General features: G+C 37.8%; 1 protein-coding gene across 1 annotated transcript in view; it reads left to right on the forward strand.

The window, feature by feature from the left end:
• Positions 1-18,950, forward strand: part of NETO1 (neuropilin and tolloid like 1) — a 1,239,650-nt gene that overhangs the window by 988,352 nt on the left and 232,348 nt on the right. The window contains exon 8 of the mRNA XM_044067135.1: positions 15,528-15,641. Within this exon, the coding sequence (XP_043923070.1) occupies positions 15,528-15,641 (114 nt within the window). The remainder of the gene's footprint in view (positions 1-15,527; positions 15,642-18,950) is intronic.

Raw genomic sequence — 18,950 nt, forward strand, 5'->3', positions numbered from 1 at the left:
TCTGCACATTGTAAGATACTACTTCAGATACTGGTAAAATATGTCATCATACTACCAAAAATAGTTAGGGCCCTATTGATAGTAATTATGTGCCTGCAGTAGGAACATACCTCCCAACTGTACCGAATTACTTGGACTTTACTGAGTTTTGGGGTCCAAATAATGGGGTGCCACGATTCCCGAGTGGCACCCCTTCGTTTCCCATTTTTCCAGCATTTTATTGATTTTTTTTTTATTTTCGCATTTTGAGCTGACGTCATGTTTGTGATGATGTCAGCTCCATCAACCTGTCATCATTGAGCTCCAGGGCTCAAATTTCCAGTTTCTGCCCAGGAAGTACTTTTGCGAATGCAAGCGAAATTGGAACTGAACTGCCCAAAATATGGAAGTACTGCAGAGCTACTTGAGCGAGTGGATTGCTTTGAATTAAGGTAGGGAATTGCAGAGCTACTTGAGTGAGCAGACTGCTTAACTGCTTTAAATTGAATGGTGTGTGTGTGTGTGTGTGTGTGTATATGTGTGTGTGTGTGTGTGTGTGTGTGTGTGTGTGTGTGTGTGTGTCTGAGTGGACTGCTTTGAATTGAATGCTGTGTGTGTGAACGGACTGCTTTCAATTGAATACTGTGTGTGTGAGTGGACTCCTTTGAATTGAATGCTGTGTGTGTGTGAGTGGACTGCTTCGAATTGAATGCTGCGTGTGTGAGCAGACTGCTTTGAATTGAATGGTGTGTGTGTGTGTGTGTGTGTGTGTGTGTGTGTGTGTGTGTGTGTGTGTGTGAGAGCGGACTGCTTTGAATTGAATGCTGTGTTTGTGCGAGTGGACTGCCTTGAATTGTGTGTGAGCGGACTGCTTTGAATTGAATTAATCGACAACCATAATCCAAATGGAAATGTAACTCTGTTCTTTCAATAACAAAAAAAAATACATAGTAAAACAAGCACACTTTATTCTAGCGCCTCAGTGTAACCACCTTCAAGGAATAAAACAGTCACAAAAAACACACCTTCTATATCAAATTTTAAATTACATTCAATTGATTAATTAAATAATTAATTAAAGCAGTATCAAATTTAAAGCAAACATCTCCAATTTAACTCATTATTGTGAGCTTGTTTTACTATGCGTTTATTTTTTTGTTATTGCAAGAACAGTTACATTTCCATTTGGATCATGGTTGTTGAGTAATTAAGAAGCAGGAGAAGGAGTTTTGGTTGTTGTGTTGCTTTGAATTGAATGCTGTGTGTGTGTGACCGGACTGCTTTGAATTGAATGCTGTGTGCGTGAGTGTACACTGCTTTGAATTGTGTGTGTGTGAGCAGACTGCTTTGAAATTTTTGTGTGTGTGTGTGTGTGTGTGTGTGTGTGTGTGTGTGTAAATGCCCCAGGTGAATACACCTGGTAGCTACAGGTATTCATGCTCAAACCCTGCACCTTGGGTACAGGTAAAAAGAGCCTAAAGCCCCTAGCCACCACCACTTGTGAAGTTATGCCTCATATTTATGTTTTGTTCCTCAGGGACTATTGTGGCAAATCAGTGATGGATTGAATTCATTAATGACAGGCATTTGAATTTCAGACTTCATATTCTTCAGAAAATAAATGGTAGCACAAAACCTTTTTTTCTAGCAATTTTCTAAGTTTATAAGATCAGTATGTGTGTGTGTGTGTATGCGTGTGTGAATACACCTGGTGGCTAGAGGTACTCAGGCTCAAGCCCTACACCTTGGGTACAGGTAAAAAGAGCCTAAAGTACCTAGCCACCACCACTTGTGAAGTTATGCCTCATATTTTTGTTCTGTTCCTCGTAACATCTGTGGTTTTCAGGACTTTTGTGGCAATTTAGTGAAGGATTGAATTCACTAATGACAGGCATTTGAATTTCAGACTTCATATTCTTCAGAAAATAAATGGTTATACAAAACCTTTTATTCTGTCAATTTTCTAAGTTTATAAGATCAGTATTTGAGATTTGTCTCTATTTTGGGGCTGTATTCCCCCATTATTGGCTTTGTTCAGTTTTTTTGCTCAGACATTGAGAGCTATGGTGAGAAGTGAGAACTGAATTCAATAAATTCAGTCTTCCTATCTTTCAAGAAACTGCTGATTTGGCATAGTGGTATTTTTCTCTGACTATAGTGCACAGGGTCCTGGGTTCAAGACTTGGCAGTGAAATGCATGGTGGTAACATAACATTTCACTGCCAAGCCTTAAACCCAGGACCTTGCGCAGTAAAATGCATGGTGGTAACATAGCATTTTATTCTAGCAACTGTCCAAAATTATACAAGCAATATTTAAAATGTGTCCCTGGTTTTTTGCCTTTTGTCCCCCCCCCCCAAAAAAAAAAAACTGAAATTGAAAATAAGTGCAAGAAGCTGTGCAAGATGCCTATGGCTTACACTACTATCATTTTATATATATATATATATATATATATATATATATATATATATATATATATATATAGTGTGTGTGTGGAAGTAGACTTTTATGATGGAAATGTTCTGAATTGGGCAGTTTTGTCATTATTGGTTCATGCATTTTGTTTCATTGCCTACTGGAAGAATGTTCAAACAATAAATTTAAAATGTGGTCTCTAAGTCTAACTAGTGTGTTGCATTATACAAGGAATATAATTTAATAAAGTCAGGAAGGTGTATCAAAGAACACATGTATGTTTCTTGTTTTGGGTGCAAGGGACATATGATTTGAAAACAGCCCAAAGGTAATCTTTATCCACCACTGGCCAGATGCATTTTCTTTGGATGCGGTGTCAGTTTGAATGCTGTTTCAATGAATGTGCATTTCATGGGCAGAGAAGTTTTAATGCTAAGTCTATTTTCATTGTGAGACAGTATTGCTTGCTTTGTTTAGCAGATGTCTATTAGTGTTTGTGCAATGTGCATTGTGCTATAAAATGTAAAAATAAAATGCAAATGATTATTGTCGAAGTAAGCAGTATGCACACATTAGTGTTTATGGTAAATTGGGTGAAATAGCCAGGTAATGGGAGATTGGAATGGCTCCAGGCTGCTGGGGGACTCTGGTGCCATATTTTGGTTGTCTGTTCTTCAGTTGTGGGGTTACATAATTATGCATGCAAATTTTATGTTAATTGGTGTGCAGATTTTTACCTATTTTTTGTGGGCCTTGTCCAGATTTTTGATGTTTCCAGGTTGAACAGTACGAGAAGGATGTGTCTACCCTGTCATGGAGTACAATAGCCCTCTGTGATTCATAGAAATCTTTGAGCATAACAGAACAAGATGCAAAGCACCCAGCACCTATGCCATTTAACCTAGCTGACTCTACACAGTTCACAAATGGTAGAAAACTTTTGGATATTATGGTACCAGAAGTGTAAATTATGTGGGCTAAGCTGCATATAAATGGCAGTTGTACCATTTGTATACACATAAATCCTCTCCCATGCTAGCATTTTACTCAGTTGTCAGTGATAAGTATCTAACTAGTGCAGTCATACATCAAAAGATCCCGCAAACTGTGCTGCATGATGAGAAAATCTCTCTGGTGGTGTTGGCAGACTTGATACCACACAGGGCCTTATTCCACCCCAGCACTGTGATGTGCATGAGCTCCTGCACTTGAACTTGTATAGCACCAGGTCTCCTTATTAACATAACATGGCATTGAGCATTGGTCCAGTTTCTTGCCTAATGACTGAGATTACTTTGTAATTCCTTGTCAGGCATGACTGCGGAATACAATGTAGTAGTGTAAGACAGCATGTGAAGTTATAGTGTGCCTTACCATGTAGTTACATATAACTACATAGTAACATATACTCTACCTGTACAGACTATCTTACATTACTGACTTGAAGTGCTATCTATACTTTCCAACCTGAGCACAGCAGTGCGGGCTACACACTGATATACTAGTCACACATGTGTGCCATTCTGAAAAATAGAAATGAAATGAATGCTGCCACTGTCTTCTCTGATTCACATCTGTGAAGTGTGGCAGGCCATGGCAGTGTGGTGAACATTATGCGCTAGATGCATTTTATAAAACTGTACAATATGTTCCTGAAAAGAAGAATTCATTTCTTACAGCTATAACATGTTTCACACTAAGAAAGACATACATTATTTTTTGTGTTCTCCAACATCCACTAAATAAGAATCCTCTGGATAGATATTGTTCATATTAGTCATACATTTTTCATATAAATAAAAAAATTGATTTGCACTTTGAAAACTATTTCAGAAATTACTTTCACAGTATAATGTTTAAACTAGCTTATACTCAGCCTGTATAGCTGATGCAGCTATATGCCTATGTAAGGCATTGTTCGTAATAGATGTTTTCATCTGATAATTATGCTCATATATCCTGTTCTTTAAGAGTCGGTTAGTTTTTCTTACATAAAATACTGAGCATGATGTGCACTTGGCAAGATATACAACATGTCTTGTGTCACACTTTATCTAATACGAACAACATGTATGCATTTAGCTGAGTGTCAAATCTTTAAGTTTTCTATTTTGGATATTTTAAAAGTAAATCCCAGGGGAGGTAACTACAAAATTTTCTTAGAAGAAAAGGAACTTAGATGGCAGGTGTTACTGAATGCCACGATCTACCCAGGTAGCAACAAAACTATTTCTATTAACTCAGTTCTACAGCTTAGAGCATTAAAATATAGTGATTAATAGTTGTTGCTTATAGTGAACAACATGTTTTAATAATATATTGTATGACTTATTATAATGTTATATTGTCAAGTTAGTTGCTTTACAAGATATTAGAGCTTTTGTATATATTTGTGTACTGTTAGTTTAAGCTAAATGGGAACTACAATCATGTGATGCAAAAGTATTTTATTCATTAGTTGCAATTCATATAAATATGAGTGTTTCAATGGGTATTGTAGATTCTGATGAAGCCCACGGGTGTGTGGGTGAAAGCACTTAATCTAATAAAGTGTTTTTAACTTATATGGAATTTTATTTTTGAGACTATCAAGGACTGCCTTAGAGTGTTTTCTGTTACATATACTTCTTAGAGTCATTTTGTATTGTTCATGATGAATAGAACGGTAGATGCTCAATCAAAACATTTAGTTTGCTGTTCAGTGCAATAAAACTAGTACATAGCAGGTGTACATTAAAACATTTCATTATGTTTATGCTTTAACAAAAATGTCAGAAAGGAATCATTCCTTATATTATGCAATTAATAACAGAAACAGATAACCAAAATTCTCTCCAAAGTGTGTAGAGAAGTAAGCAAAAGAACATTAAGATTATGTTGGCACGTCCTTATGAGTCACAACATCTACAAGATGTAGAAAATATTTGCCAATCCAAAACAGTTTATGCTCAAAGCAGCAGACTGCAAAGAGCTTGCATAAATTCATCTAATGCTTGCAGCTTGGTAATATATGTTGTTTTGACCATTTGTGTAGTCAATGTTTTTTGTTTAATGTTTCATTTGCTAATTTGTGTGATGAAACGTTACACCTGGGCAGTTAATTGAATGTTCAGAATATCAAATATTTTGATTGCTGGCATAGTCAATCAAAAATCTGTTTAATCTCCACATGCCAGCATTATTATGTGGGTGATTGCAGTACAGCAGAGAGTGGGAATTTCTCCTTTCCCTGCTGTTGTGCATTCTTGCAGTTTGTTCACAGCTGCAGCAGGAGGGGTGGAGGTGTAGAAGGCAATATCTTGACAGACAAACTGATCCAAGGTACTTGCGTAAGATAATTGTGGTGGATGTTCATAGTTTCATAGGTGTGTACTAGGCTAATGGTCTTGGAGCCTTTACAAGCCTAGCCCATAGGATTACCCTGGCATCGTGCCACCCGACCATAGTTCCCAGTCCCCCTGTCAAGTAAAACCATTGGAGTGATCTCTGGGGTGAACTTTCTATTTTCCATCCACTCATCAAGATTTCTCTTGAAGAGGGCCAGTGAGGTGCTCTGCTTGACATGTATGGGAAGTATATCCCATAGCATGGGCAGTCTCTGGGTTATGAACCTGTCCCTCCAGCATGTTCTGTTGATTGTGGTAGTGAGGTTAAGGTCTCTGGAGTGTGTGGTGTGGAGGGATTGAGATTTCTTTAGATGTAGCATTTCTAACAGAGCTGGGTCAGACGTGGATTTGTAAGTTAAGCAGAGATTGCCTCTAAGTAGGCAATATGAGACAGAATAGTTGGGAGTTTTTTGAGTCTGTCCATATAGGACAAATGTTCAAGGCTGAGGATCCTCTTTGTGAGGTACTTTTACGGCCCCTCCAGTAATTGCAGGTGTTTAGTGAGGTACATGCCAAATGGCGCATTTTACTCAATGATTAGCCTAATGAGGGAAGAGTAGAGGGAGACAATGACCTCTTTCTTCCTGGATGCAAAACCCTTAGTAATGAGATGTGCTATATAAAAGGACTTTCTGACCACAGTGGCAATGTGATGGTCAAAAGACAGGTTGCTGTCAACCTGCATTCCCAGATCTCTTATAATGCTTTCTGTGTTCAGGGGGCTACCATCAATGTCATAATTCATGGGAACTGGGTTATTCACAAAGGGGATGACGACACATTTTTTGGCATTGAGCTTAAGGCCATGGTTCTGACACCAGTCGGTCTCAGTGAGGCCCTTCTGTCAGATGTCAGCATCACTTGGGGAGTTAATAATAGCTCCCAACTTGCAATCATCTGCGAACTTTGTCAGCCAGAGTCCCTTCATGTTAGCCTGGACTTCAGAGAAGATACCAAACAGGAGAGGATCCCAGGACTGAACCCTGTGGGACTCTACTCATGACTGGTCAGCAGTCTGACTTGGAGACAGCTACTTTCACACTGTGGGTTCTACCTGTGAGCCAATTTGCAACCCACCTAGTGATATGTAGGTTGATGCCTAGCTTAGTGAGTTTTTCTATGATTCCTGATTGGGAAATGGTATTAAAAGACTTGGTGAGATCAAGGTAGGCTGCATGAACCATCTTGGCTTCATCCACAGGTCTGGTGACTGACTCAAAGACGTTGACCAAGTTGAGCAGGCATGATCTACCCTTCACAGAACCAAACTCTGTGGGATCCAGAGTTTGGAGAGTCTCTATATCCTTGTTTATTAGGTCCATGATGATGTGTTCCATAGCTTTGCATATCAGACTCATCAGGTTAATAGGGCAATAGTTCTCATGGTCTGTAGTCACTCCTCCTTTGTGGAGAGGGTTGACTGCAGCAGTGTGCCATTTAGTAGGGCCAAAGCCTGAGGTGAGACTGTGATTGAACAGGGCACACAGGTGAGGTGCCAGTTCACTCTGTAGTTCATATAGAACACAGCCAGGGATATTGTCAGGTCCCATAGAAGCTGTATTCTTGGCCTTGGACAGTGCTTTTTCAACTTGTGTAGCAGTAATACAGGTGTCTGGCAATCTACTGGTATTGTGATTAGTCCTTTGGGAGGGGAGAGAGGGGTAAAGTTGGCACTGAATCTGTCAGTCAGTAATTGGCAATATCTGTTGGCTCAGTATAGGAGGTACCATTGTGCAGTAGCTCATAGCAAATCTGGGTATTGCCGTGGAGATTCTTTACATAACTATAGAAGGCCTTGTGGTTGTCTTTACTATCTGCTGCAATTCTGTTTTCATAGCTAGCTTTAGAGGATTTGATGAGAGATCTCAACTTTTTGTTGAGGTTGATAAGGGAGTTTTTCCAGTCTTGGGACTTCACCTTATTCTGCATCCATTTCCTCCTTCTGTTGTAGAGTTTGTTCATGGCAGGGGACCACCAGATTGGCTTCCATTTTTTTTTTTGGAGGAGATGGTTCTATTGGGTATGGTGAGATCCATGCATTTATGTATGTGTTCGTACAGTGCATTGGTATATGATTCAGCGGTCATGCAACTATTCTACTTTTGCATGTGTGCCGTGAAGTTAGCCACCTCTGTTTTTAGGAGCCCAAAGTTAGCTGTTCACTACTAATTTGGTAATGCACTGAACATTGCATTGTAGGACTGTGCTGTGGCATTCAGGCCTACTGTGCAGTTAGCTGCTCACTATAAATTTAGTTATCCAAGGAATTGCATTGAAGTACCTTGCGAAGACATCTATGCCTACCATGCAATTAGATGTTCACTAATAATTTGGGAATACATTAAATATTGCAACGGAATACCATGCTGTGGATTCATGCCTACTGTTCAGTTAGTTACTCGCTAAAATGTTGGGAATGCATTGAACACTGCATTGGAGTACTGTGTTGTGGCATTTGTGCCTACTGTTCAGTAAGTTGTTCACTAATAATTTGTGAATGCATGGAACATTGCATTAGAATACTGTGTTGTGGCACCTGTGCCTATAGTTTTTCATAAATGATTTGGTAATGTATTTACATTGCACTGGAATACCATGCTGTGGCATCCATGCCTCCTGCACAGTTAGTTGTTCACTACTAATTTGGTAATGCAATGAACATTGTATTGGAGTACTGTGCTGTGGCACCCATGCCTACTGTTCAGATAGTTGTTTAGTAATAATATGGTAATGCTTTGAACATTGTAATGAAGTACCATGCTGCAGTATGTATGTCTACTGTGCATTTAGTCATTCACTAATAATTTGCTAATGCATTAAATATAACATTGTACTGCACTATGGAATCTATGCCTACTGTCTAGTTCTTTACTCATAATTTGGAAATGCATCGAACGATGCATGAGAGTATTGTGCTGTGGCATCTTTGTCTACCTTTCAGTTAGTTGCTCACTAATTATTTGATAATGCATTAAACATTGCATTGGAATATAGTGCTGTGGCATCCAAGCCTACTGTACATTTAGTTGTTCACAACAAAGTGCAGTAAATTGAATTCTATGCCTACTGTCTAGTTGTTCACTCCTAATTTGGTAATGCTTTGAACAATGCATTAGAGTACTGTACTAAGGCATTTATGCTGACTGTTTAGTTAGTTGCTCACTAATAATTTGGTAATGCAATGAATATTTTGTTGGAGTTCTGTGCTAGTGGCACCAATGCCTACTGTTAAGTTTGTTGTCCACTAATAATTTAGTAATCCACTGTGCATTGGAGTAATGTGCTGTGGCATAAGTGAGTGCTCTTCACTATGTTGTTCACTAATAATTTCTTAATGCATTTAACATTTCATTGGTGTTCTGTGCTGTACTCTTCAGTTAGTTGTTCAGTAAAAATTTGGCAATACACTGAACACTGCATTGAAGTATTATACTGTGGCATCTTTGCCTACTGTACAGTTATTTTTCCAGTAATAATTTGGTACGTCATTCGGCACTGCATTGATATATTGTGCTATGGCATCCATGCCTACTATTTGGTTAGTTGCTAAGTAATCATTTGGTAATGCACTGAACACTGCATTGGAGTATTGTGCTGTGGCATCTGTGACTACTGTTCATTTAGGTGTTCACTAATAATTTCTAAATGCATTGAACATTGCTGGGGTTCCTGTGCTGTGCTACAGCATATGTGCCTACTGCTCTGTTTGTTGTTCACTGATAATTTGGTTATGCCTTGATCGTTGTACTGGAGTACTGCACTGTGGAATCTATGGCTGCTGCTCAGTTGTTTACTAATAATTTGTTAATGCATTGAACATTGCATTGGAGTACTGTGCTGTGACATCTGCACCTACTGTTCAGTTATTTGTTCAGTAATAACTTTGCCATGCATTGTATATTACATTTGGAGTACTATGCTGTGGCATCTGTGCTTGTTTAGTTAGTTCTTCACTAATAATTTGGTTATTTATGGACTATTGCATTAGAGTACTGTGCAGTGACACCAGTGTATTTTGTTTAGTTTGGTGTTTACTAATAATGTGCTGTGGCATCTGCACCTACTGTTCAGTTATTTCTTCAGTAATAACTCAGTCGTGCATTGTATATTACATTACATTACTGTGCTGTGGCGTATATGTCTACTGTGTAGTTAGTTGTCTATTCCTAATTTGAAAATGCCTTCAGAATTGCACTGGAGTACTGTACTGTGGCATCTGAGTCTACTGTTTTGTTATTGTTCACTAATAATTTAGTAATGCACTGAACATTGCATTAGAGTACTGAGCTGTGCCATCCATGTCTACTCTTCAATTGGCCTTTATCATGCATTTCTTTTTTATCTTTAATGAGCTGTATTGTTTTGAGTTGCACAACATTCCACTGTTTTATACTTTTCCAATTGTTTTGCAATGTATTGTATTCTTTTTGTTGTTCTGTTATATGTCACACAGCTGCCATTCTGTGTAGTCAGATCAAAACTCATCAAAATACCATAACTTTCCAAACCATATGCAACCAGGCTTTACTAGAACAACTGTGTATCCTAAGTCTCCCTTCATCCTCATTGCTGCCAGTTGTTTAGCTCTTGGCACCATAAGGCATTGTTCAAACTTGTAACTGATAATCAAATACTATGACACTGAGAGATGCAAATACTAATTGCAACTAGAGGGAAATCTCTCACATAAAGTCATCATCACTACTCACAGCAATACCACAACTACACATTGTAAGACAAGCGCAAAACCCTCTTTTTGGAGGACCTCCTAGGGGCTGCACTATAAATGTTTGCACTGCAATCAAATCACATCAGTATACCAACACCAATTCCATATCACCCACCTCCACAATAGACAAGAGTCACCAGTGTGGGTTTGCCAAGCACTCCAGTCTACAAAAACTGCCCAGCTGCCATGGTCATATGTTTGTCATAGGTAACTGTAAATATGGCAACCCAACATACCATTCACAAGGCAGAGCAAAGACTATGTAATGGTCAGCTGCATCTGAACTACTAGAAACTAGCACATGACTGAGGCAGTTAGTTCCCTTCACCCAAATATGAATAAGGTATGGTCATTATCCATGTGTTTACGAATTGCTTGTAGTGCCCCTACTTTACCAAGGATGAGGAAGGAAGTGAGGAGGCCCTGTGAGTATGTCTCTAGGGCTGGAAGAATTCTAATCCTGAGTAGTATCCTTGCATCACTAAAAATGATGGCATAATGTTAGCAAAAAAATATTGATTTTAATAATTGTGTTAGTTGTTGATGTAATTCTGAGGGAACCTAATGTGTGTCAGCATGGATTGGGTTGGAAGATAGTCCTATGTGTCTCAGTAGGAATAACCTGCACCTATCTCCACAGGACTTTTGCATGTTGGATAAGGAATTCTGTGTTCCCATTATGCCTTTTTGGCAATATCAGTATACTCAAGCTACCAACCTAGTAAACACACATTTGAATCTGCAAATACTACTTACTGTACTGCGTCTAGACTAAATAAAGCAATACTGTCAATCAATGCCATGCTGAATCTAGAATATCCTCCTTTTTAAAATAATTTTATTATAAAGAATAATTTTAAACCTTTCTGCCTCAAGAGAGTGCTGGCTGCTGTTCAAAATGTATTAGCACCCCGTGTCACTGTACTTACTATACTGAAGGATATAGAATTTTGAGAATAGCGAACTAGGTGCTTTTCTTTTTGGGGGGAGGGGGAGCTGGAATAAGCTGTTATTGAAGGGTCTAGGTTTCTACTTTGGTTCAAACCTCTGTGTAGCATCACTCAAATACACAGTAGAGTGTCAATTATCTGAATGTTGATTTTCCGAAACATTAGTTATCCGAACGCAGCCTTCCAAAGTTTTCGGGTAGGAAAAATCATAAAGTTTGAATGTGTAAATGTTATCAGCTGATGCTACTGATAATTAATAAATATTAACCTTTTGTTATTTCCAAGCCAAAATATGTTTTTTCTCCATGTAACTATGTCAAGGTTGACTTTAGATCCTGCCAATAATCTTATGTCTGTGTTTCTACTGAACTACAGACCAATACATGTTTTCTGCTAGTGGTAGTAGAACATAATTGTTAACCTCGCACTCAAGAATTTGGACAGGGCAGATAATATGGGGCAAATTTCAGGTGTGTTTTCAAAATGCCAGAAAGCCATCATCTTTTTGTTTGACATAGAAAAAAATAAAATAGTCATATCAGGGACTTTGGGTGCATCTCTTTATGTCTGCAAGCGACATCTCTCTCCCTTAATCCGTGTGGATATTGTGGGGATTTCTTCCTGTCTGGGTTTTATTCTTCCTACTTTTGAGGATAAGAATGTCACCATTTCCTACTCATCTCTTTTTAAAATTTACAACATTCTATAAGTTACATAACATAAAGAAGTAGCAAATTGCAGTTTTCAATTAATTACTGTGCTTGCAACCCAGGTCACATTACTTTGAACTGCATTTCCCATAATTCTGTTAGACATTGACAGTTTTTGGCAGGTTGAGAATTTTTAATCATCAAATACGTATATGTCAAATGGTACGTGGAACGTTTCTCATTTCAGTCTCTAGAAACTCTTAATACAGATTTGCAGTACTTAATGTGTTCAAATGGGCAGTGACAGATTCTGTAACCTATCTCTGAAAGAGGTTAACAACAAAAATGGTCATACTGTTGCTCTATATTTTTGTCTTTTCTTGGACAAAATTATTACTATTGCATTTTGATTAAGACTGTAAGCAGTTCAAATGCACATGCTATTTTTATGTTGGTTTGGTAAAGATCATTGAATTTAATTGACATTTGTAAAGTGGATATTAAATTGAATGTACTGTATATTTGATTGTCCAAAAACAGTTTGATTATCTGAACTACCCTAGGTCCCAATTATTTCATATAAACGACTCTCTGTTGTACCTTGATGGTATGGCTACATTAGTAAAGCATGCAGTGATTTCAACTTGTTTGGACTACTGCAATGTTGTATAGCTGCACCTGCACATAGATGACCTCAGATGACTCCAGCTGGTTCAGTGTGTGGTATATCGGTTCGTGAAATAAATGCATTCTGATGCTTCTTATTTGTTCATGCTTTTACATGTACAGTGAACGCTTGCAAAAGGAAAAGCTACTTAGAAGGTAATGATCATGCCATACACTGTTACTTCTCTGCTGGAAATTGTCTGCTTAAATGTTACTTTGAAATACTGATACCTGGAATGGTCTACTTAAGTGTTACTTTGAAATACTGCTACCCAGCTGAAAGCAAGATGCTAAGTCACACCGTTTTCATTCAGTTTCATTATTATCATCACTGTAAGAATACATTTGTAGGGCAATGAGGATGCATACCACCCATGTTAGAATTGTAGGGAAAGGGCTTTGCCCATTGCATAAAACAAATGTCTAATTTGTGGCCTGTCCTGTAGCAGAGAGAATGGTGTCTTGACTGTAACCCTATGAACCAAATTCTGGTGGTGAGTCTGAGTGTTGAAAATCAGTATGCAAATGGAACAATAGAAGTGAATGGTCAGTGTCAACTCTCTTCTCTAGGGGAATGAATCGTGACATTAGGACCTAAAGCAGTATAGCTTCATTCCATGAAGCTCATGTCTGACATATCAGCTAATGTCTGACATATCTAACTGTCTTAGTAATTGAGTTGTTTGACTAAGTAATCTGAGTGACAAATACAAACATTATGCAGATTTGGTCTGCTTAGAACTTTGTAGGACATCTGACTTAGTACAACACAAATAACTAGTGAAAGCTACAGCCTTGAAGAATGATATAATGTTAAAGTAAGTGTGATAAGAGACTTAGGGACACAGATGGACAGTGGTCTCACCTTTGATAAACACATCGCCACAACAGTCAGGAAATCCTTCTATGTGGCACACCTCATCACTAAGGGCTTTCATCCAGAAAAAAGGAGGTAATTTTCCCACTGTACTCATCCCTCATTAGACCCATTATTGAATACAACCTCCCATTTGGTATGTACCTCTCAAGACATCTGTAACAACTGGAAAGGCCACAGAAATGCCTCACTAAAAGAATCACAGGCCTAAAGCAGATGCCCTATGCTGACCACCTTAAAAAAATTCCAGCTATACTCTGTCACATATCATCTACTCAGAGGTGATCTCTGCTTAACATACAAGGCCATGTCAAACCCAGAAATGTTGGACATGCTACACTTAAAGAAATACCAATCCCTCAGAGCCACACGCTCTAGGGATCTAAACCTTGTCATCACAATAAACAAAACATGTGTAGGGCTAGGTTTCTGATCCAGAGACTCCCCAGACTCTGGAATAGACTGCTCATACATGTCAAGCAGAGTGCCTCTTTGGCCCTCTTCAAAAGGAACCTTGACGATTGGATGGGAGAAAGGAAATTCACCCTGGGGATCACGTCAGTCATCCTGTTAGACAGGGGTTCAGGGAAGTAAATAGTGTGGGAAGAAGCCAGGGAATTGTTATGGCTAGGCTTGTATAGGCCCTAGGGCTGATAGCCTAGTACCAACCTATGAACCTATTAGCTAAACAAATAAATGCAAATTGTCCCTGGCTGTGAAGAATAGTGGGATAAGTCCTTGACTATGACCAAGATAATCTAAGTTTTGGTAGTAGCTTAGATGCTGTAAACACTGGGTAGTGCAGGGTGGAAATGAATGGCTTACACCAGCTCTCCCATACTGTGAAGGAGCATTTGGTGGACCTGGTCAGCTAATTTGCTTCCCTTCTGATGGAGGACTGCACAGTACCAGTAGCTATAGGACTGAGGATATTGGAATTGCAATTCCAAGTCCATGTCAATAGCCATCACTGGGTGTGTGAACACACCATTGGAGGGCAAAAAATGCCCCAGTAGTGATGTAGGCATTGCCTTTAGCCACTGGGGTGAAGTTAGACTCATAACAGAAGTTCCCCTCATGGCGCCTCTGTGATGTCACTTAAAGATAAGCTGTTTCAGCTTAATATGCACAGTTATGAAGAAATAAGTTAGTGTGTGACATGATACAAATAAGTACGCCAGTGAGACCTACAGAGTCTTAAGATGGTGGATTCTTTCAAAAATAGAGATATATGAACAACATGATATAATCTGAAGATACAAGTTGGAATACTAAAGGGAGCCATACAGAAAGTATTTTTATAGGGAAGGCTGCAGGGTGACAGAACATTTTTTTCTTCAAGTGCTGTTTGCATCAAAACAGAAATATAATTCAAGAATAGCCAGGGCATTTGTAAGATGGTTCTTATGATGGGCCAAAGGAAAAAGAAATAATCTGTTTGTTAAGTAGGATTCCAGCATATGCAGGGGAGTAGGCAGAGTATGTGAGCAGTTCCATGTCTCCCTTCAAAATGTTTGCTTCAAATATGTTTGTTCAAACATGGAGATATTTTGCTGACATTTTAGGTACTTCATAGATGCAATCTAGAGATGCACATATGATAGTGAGTGAGAAACCAGATGGACATAGAAAATCCAGTATCCCAGAAGTTTAGTTCTGAGTCACATTTTGCAGTGAACTGTTTTGTTCATTCACTTGAATACACGTATGCTTAAAAATGCCTGCAGGTGTCTACGAGTGAAATTGTAAGCATCTAGCTAGAATTATTATGCATAGTACTATCTTTAATATAGTCAGCTTTTTGAAAACATTAACTTATTTTTGTATGTGTTAATCTACTTCTTTATTCAAATATTGCATTTTCTTTTTCAGCTCCTTGTGAAGCGGATACATTTTTCTGCCATAGCAACATGTGCATCAACAACACACTAGTATGCAATGGTGTTCAAAACTGTGTATATCCTTGGGATGAAAACCACTGTAAAGGTAATTTTTTTCTGATTTATGAATGATTAATTTCTGAACATGAGTATTTAATTGTAAGTTTGTGATGCATTTGCAATATTTGCATATGTGAGGAAGTCATGATACTGCATGACATTGCAATGGATAAAAATTCACATGACTAAATGAATATGTGCACAGGAAATACTCACTTATGGAAATAATGTTAACAATGTTTATATATTTTAGCTGCAAAAATCGTCAGAATTTCTTCTGTGTCTGTACATAAAATGCTGATCTATGTAGCTAACTAAAAAGTTGAATTGCTGTGAAATGCAATGAGAATTGTGTGGAATGATGAGGTGGAGTCCAAAAAATTGGAACTGATGTCCTAGTTCAGATTTTAATGTGTTGGTGAGACCGTAAATGCTATATTATAATCTGTACTTGTGTTATAAAAAAATGACACACAACTCATGGACATGCCACAGAGCAAAAGGTTACGAATGATAGGGGGCAGGGCATACTTTGGGTTTGACAAAGGAGGCAGCTGTCCTGGACATATGGTACTAAGGATAGAGGTTGGTAAATGATTGTGCAGTAGTGCAGTACAGACACTCAGAAATGAATATTGATATTGTATTTGTGATCACAGAGGAAGCACTGAAGCAATAAGGTGCTTAGGTGTGGGATTTCAAATGTAGCAAGCCAATTGTTACATTTTGCAACAAGTGGTTTGCTACAATTCGAGAGCAGAAAAACTTTTTTTTCTTTAGTCCTCATCTCTGAGAGAGCATTTTTTTACTGTTTGGTCCTCAACTTTCAGTGGATTTTTTTGTTTCCTTTATGTTTGTAGCCCTTAAAGTTGAGAGGGATTTTTTTTTGCATCTCAGCTTAGAGGTATGGTTTGGGGGAGGGCACCAGACTGGAGAACTACTTACGGCACCAAACAGATTCAGGATATGGGGAATGTGGTGTGAGTAATATGAAGTTAGACTGAGAACTGTAAATTAGTTTTCATTAGAAGAGAAAAGGGATACTACTTCACATATATCTGTGTGATATGAAGAAAGGGATACAGAATTTGAAAGCATGGTAAAAAATATGGGGGTGTCTGTATACTTTTAATAATATAAAACACTTGGCCACATAGAAGGATAGACTGCCTTCAAAGGACTTAAAATCATATTTAATGACAAAGATATAAATACCTTAGCTTAACAAACACTTTTAAATAACGAAACAATGCAATAATATATCAGTTAGTACTCTATTTAAAATCTTCCAAATAAAATCCCTCTTCAGCCATAAGGGCAAAGCATATGGAATTTCAGGAATAATCCCGCTCCTTTTCTTTGTAAAGGACTCAAATGCAATATCTGAATAAATAAGTAGAGTAACACTTACAAAAATAAGGTAATGTTTTCACAAAGTTGATTATTTTAAAGATTTTACTATGCATAATGAATGGATTGACCGTCTCTGCTCTCCATTATCACCTATTACAACACAAAAGTTTTGACCGCACTTAAAGCACCATTATGTATTTTATAAAAGTGCTCAGCTTCAGTGTTCTCACATAAGTTTTTCCTCATTGTCATAAAATGATCCTGTATCCCAGTTGTATATCTTCTCTTAGCCTTACCAAAATGTACTTTATTACCCAAACAAATATTAATATAACATCTGCTGAAATTCTGCATACATACTGGCCCCTGTACCTCAGACTGATATTATTAAAACAATCAATTTAGTTCAGTTTACATTTATACATAATACACTTACCACAGGGGTACATTTCTTGAGGGAGAGAAGTATCACAAACAATGATCAATGAACATTTTAAATAATGATACATTACTATACAACTAATAGTCTTACCTTTCTTAAACAGAAACTTAATTTAGGTTGGGTGTTTATGTAGACAGGGGTCATAATATAAAATATTCCAGTTATTTTTATTGAAGTTTTATTCACAGCCTCTAACTAGGTGATGCCCATTTGAGGTTTGTCCCAGTAAACAAGAGAGTCATCTTGATACAAACATAAGCTACAGTAAGGAAACGTTATTTTCTTTAAGGAAACATTTATCACCTTTAATTAGAATTGAGTTTGGCTGTCAGGTCTGTTATATGTTTCAGGATATCTGTCAGTGACAGAAAAATACATGGCTAAGGCTTTTACTTCTGTTAACAGTAGCAATCATTATTAAAGATTGGATGATCAGGCCTCAAAATATGGATAAGAACTTGATTGGGAAATGAAGACTTGATATTCTTACAAGTATGCAAAGTCATTTTATGATATTTGGATTTATTTGCCGTTGGTTTCATAATGTTTAAGATGTCAGGTGAGTAATTAAGGAGTTATGTGTTAAATATTCTTTTCATGTAAAAGTTAATGGTAAATAAACTGTGTGTGAAAAAAAAATGAAAAGTCTTTCTGTTGTTTGTTTGTATGAGTCTACAGCTACCTGAAGTACTCAACCTTGTCAGAGCTTATGGTCCAGTACTTGATAGGGAATCACTTACAAATTCTATAGTTCTACGGGGAGACTATAACACCTGCATGATAGGTAGGGTAGGCTTACCTAATCTGAAATCAATTGGTGAGCAGATTTTGACTTCTGTGCTAGTATTGGATTATCCATAACAAACACCATATTTGAACCAAATTATACTCATAAGCATCCCTGGTACCACATTCCCTTAGTAAAGAGGTCAGTGATTGATTTTATAGTCAGTCATCAGATCTGACAATGAAAGTTCTTGACACTCAGTTCAAGAGAGATGTCAAACTCTCAGATGACTACCTTTTTGTTATGTCTCAGGTGAGAGTATTGATAGTAGCTGCATGTCATGTGATTATACAGCCAATACATCTGTGTGCAATGATGTCAACCTGGATAGCTGGAAGATATGTCCATGGTTTTACATAGGCCAGAGATATGGAGTATTAGGATTTGCAAATATTGTCTAGATGTGTTTTTTAGACTTGGAGAAGGCATACAACTATGTACCCTGAAATATAATCTAGGAAGTGTTTATTTGTACAGGATAACAGCTTTAGTGTTGCATGTCATTATGACCATCTATTTAAAAAGCGAGTGTTGTATCCATATTCTTAGTGTTAAACTGAGCATATTCTAAGTGAGCAGATGATTCCACTAAGGATGTGTCAAGTTTTCCCTATTGCTAATGACTTTCCTGGACAAGAAGTAAAGCTCATTACATTTTGGATGGCATCCATTTTAAGATTGTGAGGGTTGCATTCTTAATGACTGCAGATGATACTGTGCTGATAACTTCATGTAATTTGGATTTCCTGCATATACTGCAGCAATAATTTGCT

This window comes from Protopterus annectens, chromosome 3.part1, assembly GCF_019279795.1.
Source record: "Protopterus annectens isolate FY-2018-M chromosome 3.part1, PAN1.0, whole genome shotgun sequence".
Lineage (NCBI taxonomy): Eukaryota > Metazoa > Chordata > Ceratodontiformes > Protopteridae > Protopterus > Protopterus annectens.